This window comes from Galeopterus variegatus, unplaced genomic scaffold (genome assembly GCF_000696425.1).
Source record: "Galeopterus variegatus unplaced genomic scaffold, G_variegatus-3.0.2 Scaffold411, whole genome shotgun sequence".
NCBI classification, from domain to species: domain Eukaryota; kingdom Metazoa; phylum Chordata; class Mammalia; order Dermoptera; family Cynocephalidae; genus Galeopterus; species Galeopterus variegatus.
This window is the reverse complement of record NW_007726522.1, coordinates 235,533-261,508: the sequence shown is the minus strand read 5'-3', so window position 1 is coordinate 261,508 and position 25,976 is coordinate 235,533. Positions and strand designations below refer to the sequence as shown.

The 25,976-nt window shown below is 41.4% G+C and overlaps 1 protein-coding gene across 5 annotated transcripts in view; it reads right to left on the bottom strand.

The window, feature by feature from the left end:
- Window positions 1–88: 88 nt before the first annotated feature.
- The window catches only part of TNRC6A (trinucleotide repeat containing 6A), a 94,015-nt gene continuing 68,127 nt past the window's right edge, over window positions 89–25,976 (bottom strand). For 2 of the 5 annotated variants that reach the window (XM_008568453.1, XM_008568457.1), the window contains 17 exons: window positions 25,642–25,674; window positions 23,992–24,072; window positions 23,597–23,648; window positions 18,176–18,318; window positions 17,651–17,797; window positions 17,356–17,493; window positions 17,055–17,183; window positions 16,706–16,783; window positions 16,201–16,411; window positions 13,566–13,697; window positions 7,068–7,226; window positions 6,181–6,321; window positions 4,789–4,896; window positions 3,243–3,464; window positions 1,977–2,047; window positions 1,133–1,272; window positions 89–766 (listed from right to left, as the gene is read on the bottom strand). In XM_008568453.1, the coding sequence (XP_008566675.1) occupies window positions 391–766; window positions 1,133–1,272; window positions 1,977–2,047; window positions 3,243–3,464; window positions 4,789–4,896; window positions 6,181–6,321; window positions 7,068–7,226; window positions 13,566–13,697; window positions 16,201–16,411; window positions 16,706–16,783; window positions 17,055–17,183; window positions 17,356–17,493; window positions 17,651–17,797; window positions 18,176–18,318; window positions 23,597–23,648; window positions 23,992–24,072; window positions 25,642–25,674 (2,361 nt within the window). In that variant the 3' untranslated portion in view covers window positions 89–390. The remainder of the gene's footprint in view (window positions 767–1,132; window positions 1,273–1,976; window positions 2,048–3,242; window positions 3,465–4,788; window positions 4,897–6,180; window positions 6,322–7,067; window positions 7,227–13,565; window positions 13,698–16,200; window positions 16,412–16,705; window positions 16,784–17,054; window positions 17,184–17,355; window positions 17,494–17,650; window positions 17,798–18,175; window positions 18,319–23,596; window positions 23,649–23,991; window positions 24,073–25,641; window positions 25,675–25,976) is intronic. The other 3 variants (XM_008568455.1, XM_008568456.1, XM_008568454.1) reach the window with 3 other exon arrangements.

Genomic DNA, 25,976 nt, shown 5'->3' with positions numbered 1-25,976 from the left:
AAAACAACATAAAAACAAAAAAAAAAATTAAGTAAAAAAAAAAAAAAAAAGGGGGGGGGGGGGGGGGGGGGGAGTAGAGAAAAAAAAAAAAAAAAAAAAGAAAGAATCCAAAGGCTAAACATGATGAATATACACAAGTGAGCTCATTCTATACGGTTTAGCATGTATGGCGCTATTTGGGAGTGTAAATAGATAGATACCTTTCACATTATAATATTGGCCTGCATGATTCAAGTATTCAAACTGATATGTTTTGGGGAAAACAAAGTGGAAAATGTGCAGAGAATAGCTGTTCCCACAGGTGGCCCCTGGCTGCAGGCAGCGAGCCCAGCTTAGTGCTCCTTTCTTTCGCATCTTGAGGTCACAGTTTGTGAGTCTATGTCTACATGGTTACATGGACTCTCCACCCCCACCCAGGTGGTCAACAGAAAGAAAAGCATTAATGGGGGATGGGCTGCTAATTCCCCGGGGGTCACTGCTGCTTGGAGGCCCCCACAGGCTTGTGGAATAATGTGGGGTCCCCCAGAGTGAAGTGCCGTGAAGGTCTCCACAGTTAGTTCCCGACAGCCCAGCACCATTCCAGTGATTGAGATCGGTCCGGCTGGAGAAGGAGTGGGAACAGTCAAGGGAGCCCAGCCGGCTCTGGCTGGACCCAAGAGACTGCCAGCCAGGAGAAGGGGCCAGAGACTGACTTTGTGCAAAGAAACGACTGATCTCCTCTTCACTGGCAAACTCAGCAAGAATAGTAGTGTTCCCCAGTACACACCTAGAGGAGAGAGGCACAGCGGGCACGTGAGGACTTGACATGTTGGATTAATTCAAAAGTGAGAGTGAGAACACACTTGTTGATTGTCTGGGCCCTCTGGCAGGCCAGGGCGGGGCACAGCCCTCCCTTCATGGGCACTGCCATGGTGTGGCAAGATCAGGTGTCTCTACCTCCTGTGGGCAATATAAGGCATCTTCTAGGGCCCTTCTGAGCAGGTCTGTTCCCTCCCTGAGGAGTACCGACCTTAGAACACAGGGTCCAGGGAAGCTGCAGTCAGGAGCGTCCTGGGGCCCTGTGCTAGGGAACTGTGCTCTCCCTCATGTGCCTCCCCAGCTCTCCCAGTCACGGGCGGGATGGCCAACTTACATGTGCAGAGACTTTTGTGCCTTCACTACCTCTTCTTTTGAACTGTAACGGACCAAAGCATTTCCATGTGGGAGGTTCAGGTGGAATGTTATCAGTGGGCCATGCTGCATGCACAGAGTACGCAGAGTTGAGCCATCAATCTGGGAAGCAGAGGGTGAGAACCGCCCATTAGGCGCGGCATCACGGGGCCACTCAGGGAGTCGGCTCTGGTGTTTTCCTTCCTCCCCAAGGTTCTCTGTTTCTGGCACAACGCTTCACCAGCCCTTGCTGCTATGATGGGGTTAGGTGGCCCCTTCCCACCTTCACTGGTCCCACAGCCATTATCCCTGTGGCCTCTAGACTCCTGGACACTCCCCAGATCCCCAATTCCTTAGTGAGACACTGCCCCTACCGGGACTTCCCATCTTCTCTCTCCTCTGCCCTGAGGACAGGATCCATCAAGGCCCTGCTCCCTGGGGGGGAGGAGGGAGTGGCCTGAAGGCTAAGAAGATGCTCTGACCTAAAAGAGACCAGGGTTTCTCAGAGTGCAATGCAAGGGCCTCAAATCCATCTGAACGCCCTCATGAGAATGCAGATCCCCAGATCCTGGCTCAGACCTACCGAATCAGTCTCTGGGACCTATGTATCTGTATTTTTGGTCAGCAGCCATGCACATTACAATGTGAGAACCACTAGAGCAGACTACAGCTTGCCTGAGGCAGCTAAAGACCAGTCCTCTGCTATTTCCTCTGCCTGGCCTTGACTACCACTTGGTCGCCCTCGTCTCAAACTTAACACGACTGGAAGCCTTTGTTCCCATGCTCCCAGGCATAGCAATAGAAACCAAGGTATCTGGTATCCTTACCTGAGGTGTAAGGTTTTTTAGAACAAGCCAATTTGTTATTCTCCCTGAGCTGCTCTCACCCCAGCTGGAACCTAAACATGGAGAAAAAAAAGAAGAAAACAAGTTAGTTTTGAAGACCATGGCCTGAATGACTGTTCAAGACCAACGCTCCCCATTCAAAGCACAGTTGCTCATAGGCCGTCTGGACTTCTGGCTTCTGTCTCCCCCAATTCCTTCCTTGCACTGTCTCCCTAAGGCCCAGAATGTGTGCTCATGCCAGCATCGCCCAGGTGCTAACCTTTGGGGCAGGTGGCTCCACCTCTGGGGTGGGCTCAGGACCTCTCCCAGCGCCTGGAGGAGGGTAGTGAGCCACAAAGACCACATCCCGCTGGTATCTTTTCATTTATAAAGCAAAACCTGTCTCAAAATGGTACCATCTGGGGAAGCTTCAGTTGGAGAGATGTCACTTGACAACCCTCCATGTGTATCCCTTAGGGTGTGAAGCCCTCAGGGCATGACACTTTAAGGGGATTTTAGGGCTTGCAATAGTCCAGGCATGCCTCAACGTTGCCTGGGTCATAGGAGGAGTCCTCCATCTGGCCTTCCTGCTCGGCTCTACAGCATCCACTCTCTTTCCAGCAACAGAGCTTTTAAAAACCTGATCAAGCCCCTACAGGCACCTCACAAACCTAAGTGTGGCTTAGGAAGACTGTTCCATGACACAGGACAGGCCTAGTCACTTCTCACCGAAACTTGCCCCCTCCCACCCCTCCATTCTCAGTCCTAACTCCAATGGGAAACCTTTGTGCCTTCTTGGGTCTCTAAGCCCTGGCACAGGCGCTCCCTGTGCTCGGCTTACTCTTAAAGGATTTCTGAGCCCACTTGACTCCACACCCCTCCTTAGGGTGGGCTCCCAGGTCACTTGTATTATCTCCCCTCACCATGTACTGTCAGCCATGTAGCTTGCACCCAGAAGATGTCTGTGACTTGAAGAAACCAGTTGCACCACACCAATTACATTAATTTGCATTTAGCAGCTTAAAAGGGACTCAAGTGTTCTTGTCATGTAATTACAACTTCCCCCCAAAGGAAACACTGTAAGTTTTATTGAAGTCAATTTCCTGTCTAAAGATCAGAAACAACAATTAGATCAGAGACTATCAGTAAAGTTTTATTACTCATTTTCAGCTTGGAGAGCAGAAAGTTTGGTACAGCTTAGGGGCATGGTAGAGTGAAGGATAAGACTGTACTTGTAGAACTGCTAGACAGCTCTGAGTTAAATCTTACCTGGGGTGTATCTGGCGTCAGAATTTCCCCATCCTCCACCTACACGAAGGGGAGAATTATCCCACGTAGACAAGGGTGGCTTCTGACCAGTCAGTCCCGGAGGTGGGCGGGACGGAGCAGTGATGTTTTTAGGTGGCAAAGGGACCTTCCACAGCTCATGAGCCAGAGAGGTGTTTGTAACTGAACCAGGAGACCATGTCAATTTGGAATCACTATTTCTGGCTACTCAAAGAGGAAAAAGAAAAAGTGAGGAGGGGTGGAATAATGTTTAAGAAAAGAGATAATTTAAATAAAGATAGTATCTATTAGCCCACGAAAAGCAACTCAAACAAAAAGAAACTCTATTTAAAAACTCCCAAATCAAACTAAACTACCGAAGAAAAACAAAAAGCCCAAAAGAAACTGCCTGCTCCTCTCAAAACACTCAGATCATTTACCTGTTAATAGTTTTAAGATCTATAAGATTCTTAGACTAGAGTACAAAACTGTACTATAATTGAAATCAAAACAAAACATTGCTTTTGAATTGCTCTAAAATTGCATTTGTAAACTTCTGATCTTAATAACCATAATTGAATCATCCAAGATGGTCACAAAGGCTATTAAATAAATTTTAGAACTTTTTTCTTTACTCATGGGAAAACAGACCACAAAAGTATCCCCACTCAGGGAGTCATCACAGCAGATATTCACTGGGTGCCTGCCTCTATGCCGAGCACTGAGCACATACTATCTCCAATCCTGACACATACTCTACTGAGTATCAGAGAAGTTAAGTAATTGGCCCATGGGTCGAATGCAGAGCCAGGATTCAAACCTAAGCCTGTCTGGCTTTTAAAAAAAAGAAGAAGAAACAAAAAGAAAGCTCAATTCCTGATGCACGCTGCCTTACAGCAATAGAGGTGTTACGGGGGTGTGCAGGGATCAGGTACACAGTAAACTATTATGCTAAAAAACATGAGGAAGACAGAAAGAAATGGGAAATTTTATATCTTCCACCACTGTCAACTTTTTCACCTTGACTTACAAAGTGCATGTCCATTAAGCCAGAGCTACTCAAAATGTGCTCAGAAACTGTCCACAACAGTTTATTTCTGGTCTGCAACAGAATGAGTACAGAAATTCAGAGTGAGCATTTATAAACTCTGACAGCAATGTGACATTGCCATAACTCTCAAGTGTGTAATCATTTTTCTAGCAATTCAAAATTCCTGTTTACTGTGTTTTACAAAGTATCAGTCTACGAAGGATTGGAAATAAAGTAAAAGGTCTTTCACTGCAAGTAGCTTGAGAACTGCTTTGGATGAAATTACATTTAATTATAGAGCTGAGGTGGTCTCAGGTGAGAGTGAGAGCTGGTCTGTCAAAGTTGATTATTTTAGTAGGTGACTGCTGGGCACAGTCCCTTTGAAAAGGGACAGATAATGTTAAAATGATTTTCCCAGGCACACAAGTATAGTCTCCTAACTCCCCAAATAAAAGAGTATTAAAAACAAGGGCACCAGGTGCAGGCTAGTAGCACACCCCTGCTGAGGCCCAGGCTCACCTGAAGTGCTTTGTGCTGTACTGCTGAGGGGAACGCTGTAGTTGGAGGCACGAATGGATGACCAGGCACTAGTTGAAGGCAGCGTGGTGTTCAAGGATGAGGATGACCCTACATGAGGAAAGAGTCCAATCAGCCAGTTAGCAGAGCAAGGGATGGGGTGTTGAAGTATAAACAGAAGCATGCAGAGGAAGCAAAGCATGCCACACGAAAGTAGGCGGGTACGCGGCGGCTGACAGACAGCGGGGGAGACTCGTCTCCCTCTTTCTTCTAGCACAGCATGCTGAGAGGCTTGCTCCTGGTTCTCACCTTGGCTCAGAACAGGTATTTTCCCTCCTAGCCCATTTTCTCACTGTGAGAAGACACTCTGACCTCCAGTGACCTCTTATTGGCCAGCCAGTTCACTGAGGCACCCCTCACTGGCACTGCCAGGGAGCCAGGCCTGCAGCCTTCTTCATGCCCCACATGCCAGCTCCAAAACCTAGTCTTTCTGTTTTTAAAAATCCCCTTGACCACCACTCTGGATTAGCTCTAGACCTGCCCGTCATGTAGATCACTACAACAGTTCCCTAACTGTTCTTCCCAACCAATCCACTCTGCTCACCCCATCGCAAATATTGATTCTTCCCCTTAAAACCCTCCATAGTGTATTTCCTTTGATATCAAATCTAAACTCCTTTCCCAATTTTCAGAACCTTCTACAAGCAACCAAGATAAAGCTCCTGTTTCTGTAAGTCATCAGACTCTTCTATTAACCAGCATGCTGTGAGGTTTTATATTTGACTCTGTGCCCCAACTCTTTCTTGTGAAAACAGATTTAACCAATTCTACATAGTTGTCTGTTAAACTCAGCCATTTTAGAACAATGAAGATTCTTTTATGAGAATTTTCTTACAACTGTGATATGGTAAAGATGTGTTAACAAACTATATATTTACTGTAAAATGTTGGCTGTTTTACATTTTCTTTATAAAAGGTTTAAAGGGATAGATGGGAAAATACATTTTAAATAATAGAAAAAAATGATATTTTCAATATGTATTGACGGAAATATTTTCAATATTACAAAAATTTACTTCATTCACCTTTCTTCTAGTGCAAAATTATGAGTAGAATACATGTATATTCCCTGCGATGAAAAATAAGCATCTGGTAAATAGCAGGATAATTTTATTTGACAGACCATTAAAAAGTTCATCTGGACTGCAGGGATGCTTAAACTGGTCTTATTTTTACTCTCTAAGACACAACAAAGAAAGCCTAATTTGGTCCTCCAGACCAAAGTCCTTCAATATTCAGAGTGTAAACATACAATGTAACCACATCTTTTACAAGAAACACCCATCTCTTCATAACCACAATCCTGCAATCACACTGTGAAGCCCCCCTACGTACCACTGTTCCTGTCCCTGAGGTGGTCAACTTCCCGCACAGTATTAATTGAAAGATTGTTTATGACACTGCCAGGAGTGACGTAAGGGTCAGTTTCAGGGTCAATGTTTGGATAACCTTTCCATGGTTCACCAGGGCGAAATTCTGGAAATGGAAATTTAAAGTTAGTTCAAGGCTTAATCATCACTATTAGATATCCAAAACTTTTATTCCTAAATTCTATGCAATTCTCAAATATTTTCCAATTTATACTAATAGCCTAAGAAGTTAATCAGTAATATACAATTAGTGTAATATATTCTTTTCTTTCTTTCTTTTTTTTTTTTTTTTTTGGTGACTGGCTGGTATGGGGATCTGAATCCTTGACCTTCACCATGCTCTAACCAACTGATCTAACTAGCTGGCCCAATATAAGCTGTTTTTATGAATAGCTTATGAGTTTTTACAACTGAAATTATTTCTCTGGGTTTATATATTTTTAAACAGTAGCATTTTTAAGTGCTTTATGACAAATCACAAAGCCACAGCAACTCAAGCAGGACAAAGCAGACCACAGATGGATTTCTGATAATTCCTCAGCACAACTGAAAATAGTGTCAAATTAATCCCCTGACACAGCTGAATTAAGGTTTTACATGATGACCCTTCAGGCTGGTCTAGGGGATTCACTGTCCCTTCACGGTCTGGAGCACAAAGGCACTGGTAGTAACAGGTGGACACACTCATCTGCCCGAGAGTTTTTGCTCAGCTTTTCCTTCATCATTTCTATATTTCTTATCAGCACAGATCAGTCCATTCACGCATAATCAGGCTAAATCATTAGTAAGTTCAGATGTAACAAAACCTTAACAGAAACGTAAGTCTCATGAGATAAGCTGTTAGCATTTTACCTGGTGGCCAGTTAACACTGCTAGAGCCATTAGGCGATTTGGCACGTGGCCAGCCATCTCCTATTGAACCTGGAGGACTGGCTGGTGAAGTACTGCTGTTCATAAAGTCGTAGGGAACAAATGGAGACTCTTCCAGCCTGAAACCACTTGAAATAGCACCTACAGAGAAAAACGATAGTGAAACGTGAGTGAAATATACTATCACATTTATTTCTTATAATTTCTCAAATAAAATAAAACTTTATACTAGATTATGGGTTCCCAACAGTTCTATACATTATGTAAAGATTCGAGGAGAAAAAGAGTCCTGTGCTCTCTTCCAGACTTCAACCATGTTTACCTCTCTCATATATTGTGACTCTTAACATCTCATTTGAAGAATGTCTGAAAATGACCACAGTGGATTTCATTTCAAGAAGGATATGAAGGCCATAACCATCAATAAGTAAATAGAATATGAGTACAAAACTATTTCCAAATCATTAGAACACTTGTATTTTGGCCTAAATTGAGAACAAGTACAGCAAACTCTGTTAGGGAAAGTCATGGTTTTTGGGTGAAATGAAAAACACAGAGCGGGGAGGAAAAAGAACTATGATAAAGAAGGAAATGTGAGGAATATTTTCAGTGACAGAAGTGTTACCGAAAATCCAGGAGACTGCTGAGCCCATAAGATAATCTATGTGCAACGAAAAAACAATCAATATCCTTTTCTACCAGGATATTTATAGTTCTACCCTGTACTCCACCCTCTTCTGACTGCACGGCATGGTAAAGATGTTACCAAAGTGAGTATGAAATCCCATAAAAACACAACTTAACCTCACTTAGAAATGATCATTTGCTTTCTTGTGATTTATTCTCCATACCTGTCTTTGAACACACCTTAAAGTGACTAATGCTTTACTACCAGCGGCAAACAGCGATGGGAGGTGCCCACGGCTGTGCCCCGTGCTGACAGAGAGGTAAGCTGGAGCACCCTGAAAGGCACTGTTACCACTATCATCATTACTCCCATTCTGCAGATGATGCACCTCAAAGTCAGAAAGCTACAGGCAGGTAACTGAACCTATTAATGAGACACAGCCAATTTATAGCAGAACTAGGTCTGAAACCCAGGGTTTATGTTTATTTTGCCATTTCCCCATGATCTCAACTCCCCATTCTCACCCTTAAGAAAAATTCCAACATGATATTCCCTGGAGTGGCAGACCAACTTAGAATCCAAGTCTGTTTGATTTGTGGCTCAACCTTCCTTCTATTACATGACAATTTTACCTTTAATTTATGGTATTAGTCCAATATGTTTGCTGACTTTAATCTAGGTTACTTAGCGGTAATAAACTATAACCATGAGTATAAAAGCTTTTTATTCTGAGTTCTATGAGTTTCAGCAAATCAGTTAACCTGAGGGTGGTCTTGAGGACCTGTGACACAGAAGTTCTCTCAGATTTGCCCTAATTTATTAGGTGTCTAAAGCTTCAGTAAAATGGGGATTAAAATTAAAACCCAGCTAAGACTGTGTTGCAAACTGTCTGATACAATGCATGTTAAAGACTGTCAAGCCTGGATGATGGCTGCTACCTCCAATCAAACCTCTCTCTTCCCCAGGCTTGGCCATTCTCTGACGTGAGCCCAAATACTGCCCGTCCCTCCGTACAAACTATCTCCACACTGCTACTACTACAGAACGGCACCCATGTTTCACCTCAGGGACACACGAGTATCAGTGAGGGTTTCTGTTGCGTAAGCAAGTGAAGCAGGGTGGCTACAGGGATAATCCCACAGTCCTGCAGGGGGAAGCGTGAGTCTAGGGGACTCTCCCATCCCTGGCAGGGAGAGCGCAAGAGGGAGGCCACAGAGGGAGGCGTGGGGAGAAAAGCCAACGCAAAGACAAGCAGTAGACACGCCATGCAGGAGACAGCAACGGGGCAGCCGTAAACACTCAGCTTGGCAGGATGGCAGGGTGGCAGGCGCGGGACCACCAGATCCTCCCCTTTCCAAACAGATGCCTGAATTTCGAATTTTAAATAAAATCTCCTGAACATTTAAATAGATTGGTTCCAAAAAAATCTCACTATAGAGAGGATCTAACAAAACACAACATGTGGGTTGGTAGTTTTGGGATCCCTCGAGTACTCAGTAAGACGCCAATTTTACTTTTTTAAAAAAGGGAGAAGGCCGTTCCACAATGTACACATATATCAGAACACATTGGACACAACAGAAATCTACAATTTTTATTATCAACTTTTTAAAAAACAGAGTTAAAAATGTACCCTGTGGACCTTATATTTCACTTCTAGGTATTTACTGAGACAAAAACACTGTCCACAAAAACACATAAATAAGAACACCTCCAAAACCTCCACGGAGATTCAGCTCCACATGTGTGGCAAGCAGCTGCTTGCTACTGCCACCAGAGAAGAAAAAATGTCTAAGGTCTGATAGGGTACCACACTCTAGTAAAAATAAGTTTTTCTCAAATTTAAGTAAAAACAACGCTTCAGGAAAAAGGCTGCCCTTTTCCTGAGCTTTACACTCTGCCCTCAGTGTAAAATCATTCCTGTTTGATGGGGCTTTAGACTCACTAAAGGTGTTTCCTAGATTCATGTTAATATTTTACATAGATGTCTACTAGTCAATCATTTGGGCAAATAAAAATAATTGTAATCTTCAATAAAAGGGGGAGGACTATACCAAAATATTAATAATGGAGAGAAAAGATTAAAATTTCTGTAGTTTTTTAATATAAGGAAAAAGGAAAACAAAGCAAACAAGAATATGTCTGAGAAGATGTCTCTAAGTTGAGAGACAGAGACAAAGAGAGGGAGAGAAGGAAAAGAGCTAAAAGAGCAAAAATGAGGAATCCAGGGAGAAAATGAAAGAATAAACAGGAGGGTTGTTATGATGATAAGAAAAATTTTTTTCTTTAAAACAGATTGAAAACTTAAAAAGAAAAACAATTTTTGAAACTTGAAATTTAGAGGGCTCTTACAGACAGATGTGAATCTAAATTGTCTTTTTTTCTAGAGATGAAGACCAGGCTATGACCTGATCAAGGCATATTTTTTTTTTTTTTTTGTCTTTTGTCTTTTTCCGTGTCCGGCAACGGATCGCAACCCTCAGTGTTGCCCCCGTACCGGACCGGGGACCGGCAACGGGATTGCAACCCTCGGTGTTGCTCCGGCGCCTCGCTCAGCCAGTGAGCGGGAACCGGTCTGTATGTGGGATCCGAACCCTCGGGCGGGAGCGCCACCGCGCTTCCCAAGCGGCGCACTTATCCAGTGCACCACCGGGCCGGCCCCTCAAGGCATATTTTTGAAGTCATCTTTACACAAGATTTTTACAAGGACGGGAAAAATAAAAAACAACAACAACAATGAAGACTGAATATAAGCAACCAAAGAGAGGAAATCCTATCAAGCATTACTGAGTTTTCAAGAAATAAAAGCCTGAAGGTATTAAAATAATATTCCTGCAAGAAGGACTACTGGCCTTGGACTGGTTAAGATTAGGTATATAAGCAGGTAAAGAGAAGAAAATGAGAATGTTTTGGAGACTAAAAATAAGCAATTTGTATTACTAACAGAAAAATAATTTTAAAAAACAAAAAGGAAAAATGACAAAAGAAAGTTTCAGGACATCAAGTTAAGTAAATAAAGAATGGTAGGCGGCCCGGTGGCGCACTGCGCTAGTGCGCCGCTTGGGAAGCGCGGTGGCGCTCCCGCCGAGGGTTCGGATCCCACATACAGACCGGTTCCCGCTCACTGGCTGAGCGAGGCGTGGGGGCAACACCAAGGGTTGCGATCCTGTTGCCGGTCCCGGTCCGGTATGGGGGTGACACTGAGGGTTGTGATCCGTTGCCAGACACGGAAAAAAAAAAAAAAAAAAAAAAAAAAAGCACCAAGCTCCCCCTTCTTATTCTGAAGAGAACATTACTAAAATATATTTGTTAGGTTGCTATATATATAGGAATAAAAATATTTAGTGTTTAAGGTATCACTAAAAAACTTAAAATATGCTTTGCTCACATTCCAGATTTATGTAGGAGAAAACAGTCCACGCAATAAAAGGCATGGTGGGGGAAAAAAGATAAAAAAATAGATACTAAGTTCTTTAAAAAAAAAAAAAAGGAGATAATATAAAATAATAATATAAGCCATTCAAATTACTTTACTAAATAAATTAAATAAAAAACAAAGTTATGATAGGTTGATAAGAAGACACCACCACCCACCGCCTACATGTCAATGCTGGGCAATGAGGTAAGAGCGTAACAAATACTATCTTACTCAATTCTCAACAGTCCTATCATCTCTATCTTACACCTGCAAACACTGAGGCTTAACGACTTCAAAGCACATGCTGCCATGATATGATACCCCATTTACATACATAATGCATACTGTATACTGGTATACCCTATGTAAGGGGAGAGTACTTAAGAAAATATGATATACATTACACTCACAACAGCAGTGAAAAAAAAGGAAGGCAATACTTCATTTTTATAAGGAAAGTGAGGATCAGATATGTAAAACAGAAATGAAAAAATTCATTTTAACCTGAAAAGACAGAAGACTGCACAGTAGAAACATTTTTGTAGGTCTCCACATTGTATCTCTCTAGCCATTCCTGCCCTGGTTTACTACTGCTGGCTCCAGGATTCTGTCCTTGCTCTTTTCTCCACACTCTCTTCCACTGGGCAATTTCATCGATGTCCATGTCTTCAAAATTCAGATGAATACCAAATCTTACTCTAGCCCAGATTTGTCTCCTGAGTGCTAGACCTCTATTTCTAATTTCTTACTGGGGATTTCCACATTTTGAGTTATGCCCAAATACCACACTTAACAAATCTAAAACTGATTCATCACCTGCTTCGATTCCTGCATTTACTCCATCATTACTTGCATTCCTGTCCACTCACCCCTTCACCGAGCAGATGCTCACTAAGCAAGTGCTTCCATGTGCTCAATGGGACTACAAAGGAAGCAAAGTGTTATTACTGTCCTCCAGGAGTCTATGGTCCTGTGATGAAGACAGGCCTACAAGACAGAGACATATAAACGGTCCTATGGGAGCACAAAGCCTGGAGAATGCTTCTTGGAAATGATTCTTGAGCCAAGACTTAAATGTCAAGGGGAGGACTGAAGAAGACTAAAGGCACGGGGGAACTTCACAGGTAACCAGATACTTGCTGAATGAAAGAATGAGTTCAGTTAGTTACCCAGCCCTTTGCCCTTAATTCTAAAACTGTCTTCAATGCACTCCCTTCTGTTCACTGCCTTTTCTTTCTCTCACCTAGAGTACTTTGTTACCTGCCTATAGATGTCCACCATTTTCATTTTTAAAATCATTTATGCCATAGAAGTGTCCCATGATTTGCCCCCTACCCACTACCATTCCACCTCTCCTGCCTCCTTTCTCTCACTTGCACTTCCACCTCCAGATACGCCCAGACACAGAGTTCAGGCTGTTCTCTTTGAGCTTCATATGCACTCTTCTCTCTTGGTTGTTCTTCCGGTTTGCTTGTTTGGTAAATCTGAAGACTCATTTCAAGACAAGTCTTTCTATAAAGACTTTCCAGAACCCCCCAGTTATTTGATTCAATGCTCTTATGGAACTCTGTATTATTGTACTATTAGTACTATTATACATATTAACTTTTATAGTACCTATTACAGTGTACTAAAGCTATTTACATGTTTACTTTTGCCAACAATGAGCTCCTCCAGGGCAAGTATTTTTACATATGTACATATATATATTTTTACATACATAAACTCAACTGTGTGTATGTATGTACATACTTATGTATGCATTCTAGGTGCCTTGCACAGTCCTTGAAAAGCAGAAGGTATTCCGTTAACATGTGCTGAATGAATATATTAAATAAGATGAAAATGGTGTTTCTAAAAAAGATTTAATGAACTGCTGAAAAGACAATATTACATCTATGACTTACACACAGCAACAAAATACATAAAGAAAATGTGTCAATGAACAAGAAACTGATAGAAATAAAATTACAGTAGTTTTTAATACCCTACTGTGAACGTATCAGATTAAATTCAGTAAATGTTAATAAGCAGAACATAAGAACAATAAAATCACTTAGGGAAAAAATCCACACTGGCTAGTTATAGTTAGCTCACTTGGTTAGAGCATGGTGCTGATAACACCAAGGTCAAGGGTTCAGACCAGCCACCACAAAAAAACAAAAACAAAAACCTAAATGACCATCAAAAGGGCATAACTTTTTAAGATGCATCATCTGATCTCTCCTTTGTAAAACAGGAAAATAAAGGTGAAAAATTTTTTTAAATCTCCTGTTCTAAGATTTAATAATTAAAAAGCACTTTTTAAATGAAGAAAAAGTTCTAATGTAATTTGGCTTTGAAAATACGTACTTAAAATAAAGGCCTAAATTTAGTACTCTACAGGTTGGCTTTTTTTTTTTTTTAAGGGTAAATGTAAGAATGTATTTTATACCATGTTTGCTGGAGTTTTGATCCAAAGATGTGTTCACAGAAATGCTGTCCACTGTAGTCCACTTCCTTAGTCTCGACTGTGGCTCTTTAATACTGTTCATATCCATATTTACATTCAAGTTTGAGTTCAAGCCTTAAAATTAAAAAAAAAAAAATCTTATAAAATGACAGCACATTTTCCTTCTAGTACCGCAACTTCTCTTTCCAGAAAAATATATGTAACTAATCTAATATTTTCAATGCTGTTTAATGGTCCTAAATAAATATCATCCTGCCAATGCGGCACAGCCAAATGATGATGAAGACGAGGCAGGCAGGACAGACACCCTGGACTCCTGGCCAAGGTCATGCAGAAATACTTTTGGGAGAAAGAGCCTCGGCTAGGTTACAGAAGACAGCAACACATGCAAGTTCTAAATAGCTATTCTAACACTCAACAGTGTAACATTCACAAATTAACACAGAACTGTTAATACTATAATTGTTATTTATGGAAAACTATTTCTTCATATAATTTTGATTATTTTAAAACTCCTTGGCAAAATAAGAGACAAAAACAGTTTTAAGGAGGCTGAATTATGAAGTTTGTAAACATACCTCTAATAAAATGTACCTGTTTAGCTATTTCTCAAGAATACCACATGTGAAAAATGTGTGACCAACTCTCAGTTGCTATCTTTTGCTTGCAAACTGAACAATTTTCAGCTGGCTGACTAGCCAAAGGATGTTGTCATTTAAAAGTAAAACAGACCTGCTCTAGCTATTACACCTAAGGAGTAGACTGTCACATTGTAAAGCAAAATTTACTTGAACTTTGCTGATGTGCCATGTCAGACTTAGACTTACTCTCTTGGAACAAAGACATAAATTTCAACCTTAGATATTGTGGTCAGAAAACTGACCAATAAGCCAATGTTTCTTAAAGTGTGATACATGGACCATTAACATCTGAATCACCAAAAAATGCCTGTTAAAAATGAAGACATTCTAGTGGGAGCCAGAATCTTTGTTTCACATGCTCCCATGTGGTTCTTATTCTGAAGTTTCAAATTAAATAATTTTATTTGGTCTGATGAGAGTCCACATGATACCACTCTATCAAACTTAAAAACTTTAATAATATAAATTCTCTAATATCATCTCCATTTTTGAGAAGAGCAATCAAATTTGCTGCTCTTGGGCCCATCAATTAGATCAAGAGTTGGCAAGTTTTTCTGTAAAGGTTCAGACAGTATCTCAGGCTTTGTGGGCCACATGGTCTGTGTCTCTATGCAACTCTGCTGTTATAGCATGAAAGCAGCAATAGATAATGTTAAAGAAAGAGTGTCGTTGTGTTCCAATAAAACTTTACAAAACCAGGCAGTGGGCTATAGTTTGGTGAACAGGCTATAGTTTGCCCATGCCTGATTTAGATAATGGTGTTTGCATGGATTAAGCAGACTTGTGTAATTAAAAAGTATCCCTTATTGAAAAGCCAGCCAGGATAGGAAATCTCATATTTAGAACTTCTCTCCCCACTGGTCCAATTTTTATGTCAAGTGAACAGTCAAATAGTGAGAGCCACTTCCCTTCACTCGTGAGATCAAAATCTCTCACTGTTCTTGGGTATTCTTTTACCACTATACTGTTGTCTCTGGAATCACCTGGTCACCACCCAATGGCATCTACAGTATTCACCCAGTGATAACTGACAAGGGAACTGTTTCTGGAAACATACAGAGATTGCTAACAATTCCAAGGACTCAAAGTGCAATTTATGTCCTAGCTCAGAGTCCATGCTAATACCTGGGAGAGCCAATAACGTATCAGTTCAGCCACAAAGAGAAGCAGCAGCAGGGGCAAGAGCATGCCCCAGCCTCTGCCCACATCCCAGAACATGCTCGTTCACTAATGGTCTTCAACACAATTGGGCTAGCAACCAACAAAGCTGGTTTACAAGAACCCACCACATGGGAAGAGAGAGAAAGAAAAAGCAAAATGAACACGGTATGAACAATCAGGGGTAAAAACATAACCAAGGGCTCAAGAAAAAAAGGGACCTAGGAAGGAGAAAACATACAAGCCTCAAGTTTCCACACAGTGAATAAAAGCGTGGAGATAAAGGAAAAAAAAGGGAGGAAGCTACTGCCTATGTGATAAAGGCAGTTCCTTCTCTTACCCTCATTTTCTTATTTAAACCAGTAATCATTTATATATATTTAGAAAATAATTCACTTTTCAAGTTCTGAAAACCAGCAAATGTGACTGTGACCATTCCTAGTTGTTTCTCTAAAGCCACACTGCTAAAAATATTCTCTGGTGTGTTCTTTCTAATAACAATAACATCAGCTTTCCTCATCCCTTCATATCCTACAATTAAGCTGTCTGGGTCTTAAAAATAAATGTTTCCTTTACTCTAACCCACTTTAAATGAGTGTGGAATTTCTAAAATAGTGTGATTCTCTTCAATGGAGAGAGATTTTCTCTGAATCGTGAAGATGGTCTAAACCTAGAAAAGGGTGTGGCAACTCTGAAAGGGCACAGTGGAGAATCTAATGTAGCTTTTGTGAAAGACTAGACTTATGAAGGTAAGAGAGAAGGATGCATGCTTGTGAAAACCAAGCATCAGCTGAATGCTCTGGCTGGGAGAAACCCACCTATAGGAAAGTTGCTGAAAGCATTTATTGGTGATGGCCCTTTTTGCAGCTCAGGTGTAGTGTGGGGTATGACATTATCAAGGAAAGACTTCATGGCTGGCTGATGGAGTGGTTGCTGCTGAGAAGGCGGAGTCTGCTGCTTCACCAACAGGTTTGGATCAAGTTGACGCGATTGCTGCATCATTTGCTGCTGCACACTAAGAGGTCGACCCTTAAAACAACAAAGTGATTGAGAAAAACTGTGGGAAAGAAGTCCTTACAGATGCCAACATATTCCTCTGCGTTTCTGAATTCACTTCCTTCCCAGCAGGAAAGTGAACCACCACAGTATAGTAGTTAAAGTGACTCATGAGCAAACAACAGACTTAATAAACAAGATACTTCATTATACATTAAAAATTTTATTTTAATAAAGACATTTCAAATCTCTTGTTACAACAGAAACGATGTAAGTTGCATTTAACAAAGTGAAGGGTGGCATAACAAGTGGAAGGATCTGATGTACCTGCTGGTCTTGCTGCTGCCGGTTACCAGAAGGCACACTTCTCTGACTCTGCGCTCTTTGCTGCTGCGCTAACAATCGCTGGAGGGAAGATGGGAAAAAGGTGGTCACTGTTATACGTAAAATATTAGTAGGCTGCTGAAAGACCTATGGGAGGTGAGCTTTCAGAGGCATCCTGCGCTTCCAAAACACTACTCACACGTGTTCATTCACCATCCATCTTTCCTGATAAGACTAGAAGCTCTGGAAGAGCTCTGACTATGCTTCTTTTGCTTACTGCATACTTCCCGCACAGTCGTGTTTAGCACACAGCACTCAATAAATGCGTACTAAATAAGACTATTCTACTCACCTGTAACTGGGAGATCTGAGAAAGCTGGTTTAGTTGGGATAGCTGGTTCAGCATGGCTACCTGTTGAGGGCCAAAGAGCGGATTCAGGCCACCGTTGTTTGGTGCATACTTCAGCAATGAAACTGGAACCTTAGGATCACAATGGTAAGTTAATAATGCTGATGAAATAACTCAAGCTAGCTAAAGTGTGCTGTGTACTTTAAATTATCAACTGAGCAAATAAATTTGTGGATTGTTTATGGGGGGAGGGTATTTATGGTCTTTCTGCCTGTCTTTGCCTTACTAATTAAAGCTTATTTACCTGAGGGGAGAGTAATGGAGGAGGCACTTGAGCACGGAGATTAGGCTGAGATGAACTAAGAGGTTGTGCTGGAGGCTGCTGCATGCCCCGGGGTTGTGCTGCTGTGTTTCCAACACCAAACATACTGGGATTGCCGTTCTACAAAAACCAACCACAAAGTAACAGTGACTTTAAAGACAATCATCACATTACACATGGTATGACTGATTTAAACACAGTTACTAACATGTAAGAGAGATCTTATTACTGATACAAATCATTCAACAGAGAGCCTAAAATACACATCTGGACTTACCTGTCTAACAGAATTCAAGTTTTGCATACCCAGCCCTGCTATGGAGCCAAGGGCCTGGTTAGGTAGTGCACTATTTGAAGGGGGAAGCTTCATGCTTTGACTGGACATAAACTGCAAGTTTTGGGATTCATCTGCTACAATGCCATCCTGATTGGACAGACAGAAAGGTGTGCAACACCAGCCAAGCAAACAAGCGGAAGGGAGAAATCATTGCAGGAGCAGAAGAGCAGTCACACGACATTCCAGCACCAACAGGAAACAGGCAGAAAACAGAAGAGATCAGATTAGTGTTGATTCTAGAGTACACAAAAAGAGCCAAACATATTTTATGGGATTAAGAAGAAAATATAAGTGCAACTCCTATGCTAAACTGAGACATAAAAGGACAACGAACAATAATAGGACTTGGCACTCGATTATAACACTTTTTACTGCATAAAATATTCTAAAACATTAATGTGAAAATTGCGCTATTATGTGTTCTGGTGTATTAGTCACAGAGATAAGAGAAAAAAAACTTATTACCTTATCAAAATAAGGACTGCGTTCCATGGAAGACTCTTTGGAAATCTGAGGCCGAGAACCAGGGCCTTTCCCGACCGCTCGATTGTAATCACCAATATTTAGGCTATGTTTATCTATCTCCATTCGTTTATCTTGTAACATTCCTAATAAATGCAGAAGACTATGTTATCAAATAGAAATACAACCTAATTGGTTTCAGATAAATTTACAATAGAAAAAGTACTCACTTTCCAAACTGAAATGACTTCTGCCTTGACAAGGACATGTAAAAAATGCACCTGCACTTCACAGATCTCGCATGCCTCACAAGTGAAGTTGGCTTTAGCAGATACTGTTACTTTATTGAACCAATTAACTTGAAAACAGATTTGTAAACAGGTGGCTAAAAACTTCATTTAAAAAAGACATCTTAAGCAACATAAGACATCTTTAGTCATCTCTAACCTGCTTAATTTCCATTAACAAGTGACAAAAACAACAGCCAGCACCCACCATGACAAGCCACCACTTAATAAATGCTTACTATGTGTCAGGAACCATTCTAAGCGCTTTATATGTACTGATTCAATGCCTGTAACTCTACTATTACCACACCTACTTAGCAGACAAGAAAGCAGAGACTGGACAGCATAACGTCTCCCTCTCTCTAAGGCCTTGCTCTGTCCTTCGCTCTCCTCTCTCTGGCTGCTCTGCAGTATGACCTTCTCTCATGGAAACTCCTCTCCTGTCAAGTCTTCTCGGCTGCGTGCAGCCAGCCTGTAAGCTGCCATCCTACTGCAACAACCCTTTTCTTTTACAAGTGGATAATGCTGTCTGCCTCCTGCCCTCACCCTGAGCCCATTCTGGTTTCTCCTGCTCTGCCCACAGCTGAGCCCACCTCCTTGTGCTTCCTCAACGCTGGTGTACACCAAAGCTTACTCAGGGCGCTCAGTATGAGTCTTCTGACTATCTCCGTATACACTTGCTTCCCTTGGACTTTATTCATGGTCAAAGTATCAATAGTCACACCCGTTCAGGTGACCGCCAAATACAGATGCCCAGCTTCGACTTCATACTTGAGCTCAGTCCCACATCTTTAACTGCCTGCTAAGCATATCCACTTCGATGTCCCCTTGTCACTTCTAACGCGTTTTCATCTTCCCACTCCTCATTCCCCACATATTCTCAATCCTCAAATCTCATCCGTTGTTTCTTTGCAATTGTTGTTTACTGAGATGCCTGCCATCACCACAATAGTTACCCTTAATATCCTCATTCCAAGCAAGTGGGAAAAAAAATTTAACACAAGGAAAAAATTCTTAAAATAGGTACATTTTTAAAATGCCATTTGTTTCTTGAAATACTGTTCCAAACACGGATCAGGGATCTGAATAATCCACCTTTAAGCACTTGTAAGAGTCCTCCCTTGAATTCCCTTGAATGTCAATAATCTTTGGCAACAACATCCTCCTCTGATTTCTCTCCTCATTAATGGCATCACCATCACTGATGCACCCGAGCTAGCCATCTTGAGCTCTATCCCTCACTCTACCTCTAATCCTGTAACCAAATGCAACCAACTCTTCTCCTAAGTCTCTCTCCAAGCTGTTCCTTCCTAATAACACAGGTTATTTTCCCCAAATGATATCATTTAAAAGAGTAGCATGTCTGGGTGGGGGAAAAAAAGAGTAGCATGTATATCTTCTCCACAAACCATACCCCAACACTCTGCACCCCTTGAGAAACCGACTGAGTGCCAAACGTGGCACTCTCCCAAGTCTGCCAGTCCTCTAATAAGGCCCTTTAGTTACCAATGACTCACCTCAAGCCCACTGTCAAATGCACTCCCTGACAACTATTCTCCTCTCCAAAACTCTATGCTCACCTGGCTTCCGAAAAACTATTCTACTCTAATTTGTTCTACTTCTCCTCAGGATTTCTTTCTTTCTTTCTTTCTTTTTTTTTTTTTTTTTTAAGAGTAGAGACAAATGGTTTATTTGGTAACAAGGTGTAAAAAGAAATTCTTAATTCCCCTCTCTTTTCTGGTGGCTGAACTGAACTGTGATAGTCAAATGGATGGCAGCATACAGGAATTCCCTTGTGCAACTCAGGATCATTGCTTAAATGTCATTGTTCTCCAGAAGTCTGTCTTTGGTCCATTAGTCTACAACTCTGGTCAAACTATTCTCATGGCTTTTACTGCCATCCCTGTCTAATTAATCACATGTGTTATCTCCAGCCCTATCTATTCTGAGATCCATATTTAGATTTTCTATTGCTTAGTGGGCACTGCCAAAGAGTTTTCATAGAAACTTCAATCTCAATATCTTATCCATCAAACCTGCTATTCCCACTATATTTCTTATCTCAAACAATAGCCACTTACTTATTGTCTCTCAGCTCCAAATTCACCCTTTTTGACAGCTCTGTGCAAATATATATGAACCCTTTATGTCTTTCCCTTTGTCAGCTGGCACTGAGGCTTTGTCAGTAGAGGGCACTAGAGATAGCACCAGAGAGAGAGTTTGCTTCCTTGTCCAGTGTGCTCAGGAGTGTGCCCACCTGGCAGGACTCAGTAGCACTTGCAGCTTCTCCAGTGTCACCCACTTTGCCAGCAGCACTCGGTGGCCAGCATCTCCTAGCATTCCCCTATACCTCCAAACAGTTTTGCAGCAGTGTGTCAGGGGAGACACTTTTCCATGAGCAGCTTTCCCAGCACCGTAGAGAGCATACTTCTAGCATGAGAACACACAACTTCCCCACCATTCAGTGAGCCGCGGAGGAGGCAAAGAATATTCTGGATAGGGATTTTTCTCATCTGTAAAGCTTCTGCCATCCAGGGTCTCACACAACACCTTGTCCACTGTCATGGTACTCCTCACAGCATTGTGTCTGATCAAGAAACTCATATCTTATGCCATTACCTGAGAGTAGCTACCCAACTTGACAGGTAGAATGGCTTACAGAGGACACAGCTACAAAGCAAGTTGGGAGACGACATCCTAAAAGGATGGGCTTCTCTCTTACAGGATGTAGTATGTGTCTATGTATCTCCCCCATTACCAGAATTCGCAGGTCTGGGAATCAAAAGGTGAATTACACCTAATAAGCCACTTGCAGAATTCTTGCTTCCTGTTCTGACAACTCTCCTGGTTTAGAGAACTTAGTCCTTGGCAGAGAAAATACTTCCTGTAATAGGCATAACCATGGTTCCACTACACTGGAAGACAAAGACTCCGCAACCTGGTCATTCTGCACTCCTTATGACATAAACTAGCACGCAAAAAAGGGGCTACTCTACTGGCTGGAGTGATTGGTTCTGACTATCAAGGGGAAATTGGTTTCCAGATACAAAATAAAGGCAGTGAAGACTCTATCTGAAACTGAGGGGATTCTGTGGGGTGCCTCCTAGTGTTTCCGTGCCCTGTCGTGAAGGTTAATGAAAAACTACAGCAACCAAAAAAGGGCAGGACAACTGAGGGTTCAGATCCTTTGGGAATGAAGGCTGGGTCACTCTATCAGGTAGAGAACCCAGAGAAGCTGAGGTTCAACCTGCCAGTGAGGTAAGTGTGGACTAGGAAGTGAAAAAAGGAAGCCACTGACACCAACGATGGCTGTGACCAAACACAGAAGGGTGGCAGTGGCTTTGCATGTTTTCTACTGCTCATTATAGGTATGTATTAATTCACACAGGCACACGATCTTCTTCTTCTTTCTCTCTCCCATTTTTACTTTATTCCTGAGTTACTGAAAGTTAACTTTACAATTTAGTCTCACAACCTGTGACTGAATGTGAGGGGTAATTAATATGGCCAGTGATGAACACAATGGCTACCCAGACTATGCATCCCCTCACCTTGGTAAGAAGGTGAAAACTTCCTCACTTGTAAGAAAGCAAGCTGTATCGTGTCAAATAGAACATAGAGATGTTTTGCCGTTGTACTGGAGTTTAAATGTGTGTACAAGAGTGCACGTGGAAGGTGAGCAGTCAAAGGGTTGGGGTGAACTATGCAGATTACTGACATTACTTCTCAGCTCCATATGCACCCTTTTGACTCCTCTGAGGAAAAAAAAAATGGATCTGGGCCCCTTACGTATTTTTTTTCCTTTGCAAATTGGCACCGAGACACTGCAAAAGGAAAGGTTTGGTTTCCTATAGTTCTGGTGTGTTCTCTCCCATAGCACAGGGAGCTTTTCCAGCACCAGGCTTCTGCTGTGCTCCTCACCAGTGGCCAGCAGCTCCCCACCCACATCCCCTCTGGCAGTTTTGTAGCACAGTGCCTCTAGGCAGACACCTCTCTTGTGAACTGCTTCCAAAAGTATCTTAGAATAGGTAGATTTCCTCCAATTCCACTGGGGTGGCACCATAGTGACTTCTCTGCCATGCAGTGAGTCACAGCCATGCCCAAGTCTGGATCTCAGCCTTACAGTAGAGGTGGGGGAAAGGGTAGGGCCATTCCTCAGGCACATTCTCTCAGTCCTAAGTTTAGTGATTTCTCCTTATATCTGCTATTTATATACTCTTTAGAGTTCTCCTGACCTCTTACTAGCCAATCCCTCGGTACTCTAATTCTTTGTTAGAGTCAGCAATTCCATATATTTATATTAAACTTTCTCTGTTCAAATTACTGTACAGCTCTGTCTTCTGATTGCACTCATGTTACTACAACAGCACTACCATCTACTGAATGATCCAGGCAAGAAAGCGGGGAGTCATCTTCCACCACTCTCTCTCCCTCACCCTGCGTAACAAGTTGGTTCAAACTGGTTATCGACTTTTGTTGATTCTAATTCCTAAGTCCCCACTGAATTGGATTCTACCCATCTACTGCCTTAGTTTGGAGCTTTGAAAACAATCCCCGATTATTACAACAAATCTCCAACTGGTTTTACTATCTTTAATATCACTTGTTTGTCCTCTGATGCCAATGTTTTCTGTCCTAAGAGATTTTCAATCTATATCCCAGATTATTTTTCTAAAACATAAATCCAAATAAGTTCAGACCCTCAAGCTTTTTGTACTTCTTGTCTCATTCTATGGAACCACTTGCCATTTCTCCAGAATGGTTTAAGATGTCTCTGTCATGTTTCTAGGCCTTCATTCACATGTTCCCTGATCAAGAAGTCTATACCCCCTCCCAACCTGTATAACTCACTCCTGACAGGACTGTGTTTGAGGGCATTGTAGACTAATATCACCACTACCTAAGATTTGCACAGTAGTCTGCACTTTAAACACACATCAATTCATTCAATCCCAACATGTTAACATGCACTGGAGGAATACTGCAGTTAGGAGCCAGGTCTCCCCTCTCCTGGTCTAGGTCAGGGCTCTTTCAGTAAGATCACGTCACAAACATGTGAATCCATCAGTGATGAATTTAGGATGAAACTAATTTTCTCTTATAAACAAATAAATAGAAAAAAATTTTTTTCTCTTACCTCCAGAAAGGTCCATCTTATTGCTCTGTACATTTTCCTCTGGTGAGTCTCTCTGAAGAAAAAACAGCATGTTAACAGATCTTAACTGATCAATTTGATCTCAACTGATCAAAAGGAAGAATTTTACGGGATTTCATTATCTGTGAAATTCAAGTGCATCATAAGGCATTTTTTACATTGCCTAATGTTTTTAAGTAAGGCATGTAATCACATTTTTAGCTGAAATCATAACAATAAAGAAGGTCTGAAAGCCAATTTTACTCTAACTTCAGGCATATTCATAAGATCTAAAAAACAAAGTAGAATTTTGAGGAAAACAAAAAAAAAAAATGGAATTGGGATAAATTATGCACCACCATTAAAATGGGAGGGGGCTGCTAAGAAAACATACTTACCGAAAAACTGATATTTGAAAACTGCTTAACAAACGGATTTATCCACGCTTCTTCTTGTTTGTTTCCACCTTTCATCATTCCCTTTGTAAAATAAAAGAGTAGAAAAGATGCCATGGCCATCTCTATTTATCTGGGTATAGTGATGGATTAATAAAACTTCAAGACAATTCCCAACTCTCATTTTTAGCCAATCATTTCTCCTCCAACCAACTCTTATCAGAGTTGTTAACAATTAAAAATCAGCTCATTTGATTTTTCAACTTCCTTTGCTCCAGTCCTCTGGTATAGCTGTAATGCACAGAGAAATCTCTAAGGCAAGCAGTCAGAAGGAAAAGAAAGAAGCAAAGGCATCAGCGACCCAGAAAAAGAAAAAAGTGGCCTCTGAATAATGGTGAACTATCAAGCAGTTCACAACTTACAAATGCACTGTATTGTATAAAATTAATTATAATTTGGATTTTTGGAATTCTCACACCAAACCAAAGTAAAAATTAGTGATTAGGTTCGCAGGTTAGTCCAAAGAAGCCAATTTAACCCATAATTTGACTATGCAATGTGCACTGTACTGAAAAAATACCATGTGTTTCCACATGAAAAGCATTTTAAAATTTCAATTTGTGTTGCCAAGAACCCAACACACCCAGCAGTGGTTGACGCTGGATAGCCTCCCACTTAGTAGTGTTGGCTTTCTGTGGCTGGTTGAGGTATGGTTCAAAAACTACACTGATGTGTGAGTTGTGAGAATAAAGGGTCCATGATCAGCAGTGTGGTAAGCAGGGGGCTAGAAGCTGTAGCGCCCTAGGTCTCCCATTTACGTGAAGATCACAGGACCATTCTCAGTCTGTTGCCTTAATTTCCCTTTCCCATTGCTACCACCTGTTCCTTCTGACTGTGGAAGAGAACACAGCTTCATAATCTCCCCCAAATGCAGGTCTCTGAAGCAAGCGCCTAACCCTCTCTGAGGTTTCTGAAGTCGCCTTTGACTACTTTTCCTCCTTCATTCCCACCCCCATATCTACCCTGTTGACAAGTCCTTCTGTCCCTTTTATTCTGAAATGTCTTTCAAATTAGTCCTTGCCACTATATGAATGATATTCACTGTTTCCTAATTCAAGCCCTCCTTTCTAACTTGAATGCGAAACTTCCTAATTGAGATCCCTAACTCTGAACGTTCCTCTGCTCCAATTTATATTTCATATTACCATTGGTTAGCTTTCTTTAAAAATATAAATAATTTTAAAAACTCCACTGATGTTGCCTTCATTGGCTCCATATTTTACACAGAATAAAGTTCAAATTCTTTGGCACCATACTGAAAACAGTTTACAGTCTGTCCTTAATCTAACTACAGAGCCAGATCTCTTGTCACTTCTAGAAATTCTACATTTAATTATGTCAGGCTATTTTCCTTAGAACATTCCACCCCCACACATCTTCCAGACTTAAACTGACTCTCTTACAAAGTTCTCCTAATGTCCCATATTAGACTAGGAGCTCCTTAAAGGTCTAGCTCATATCTTAGTGTATTTGAATCCCCAGCACCAAGCACAGTACCTGGCACACAGCAGAGGCTAAATAAATGTTTGCAGTTGCTTTCTAAAGATTTTTTACTAGTAGAAACAAAGGAGAAAGAGTAAAAAGGCTACACACCCTTTCCCTTCTCCTTTTTTTGCCACTCAGACCCTGTAAGGAAAGACAAAGTCACAAAACAGCATGGTCCAGTGGGAAGAACACAGGGTTTGGAATTGGAAGACCTAAACTTAAGTCCTTGCTCTGTCACTAGTTATGCAACTTTGGGCAAGTCACCACCTTTTCCAGTCTCAAATTCCTCATCTGTATCCTATCTTAGAGGGTTATGAGGATCAAATGATTTATGTAAAACATGTAAAAGCACTTCATAAGCTATATGGTGAGGCAACAGGCAAATTCAGCCAAATGAAAAAAATTTTTAATGAAAATGGCAGGTCCTAGACTTAGAATCCCAG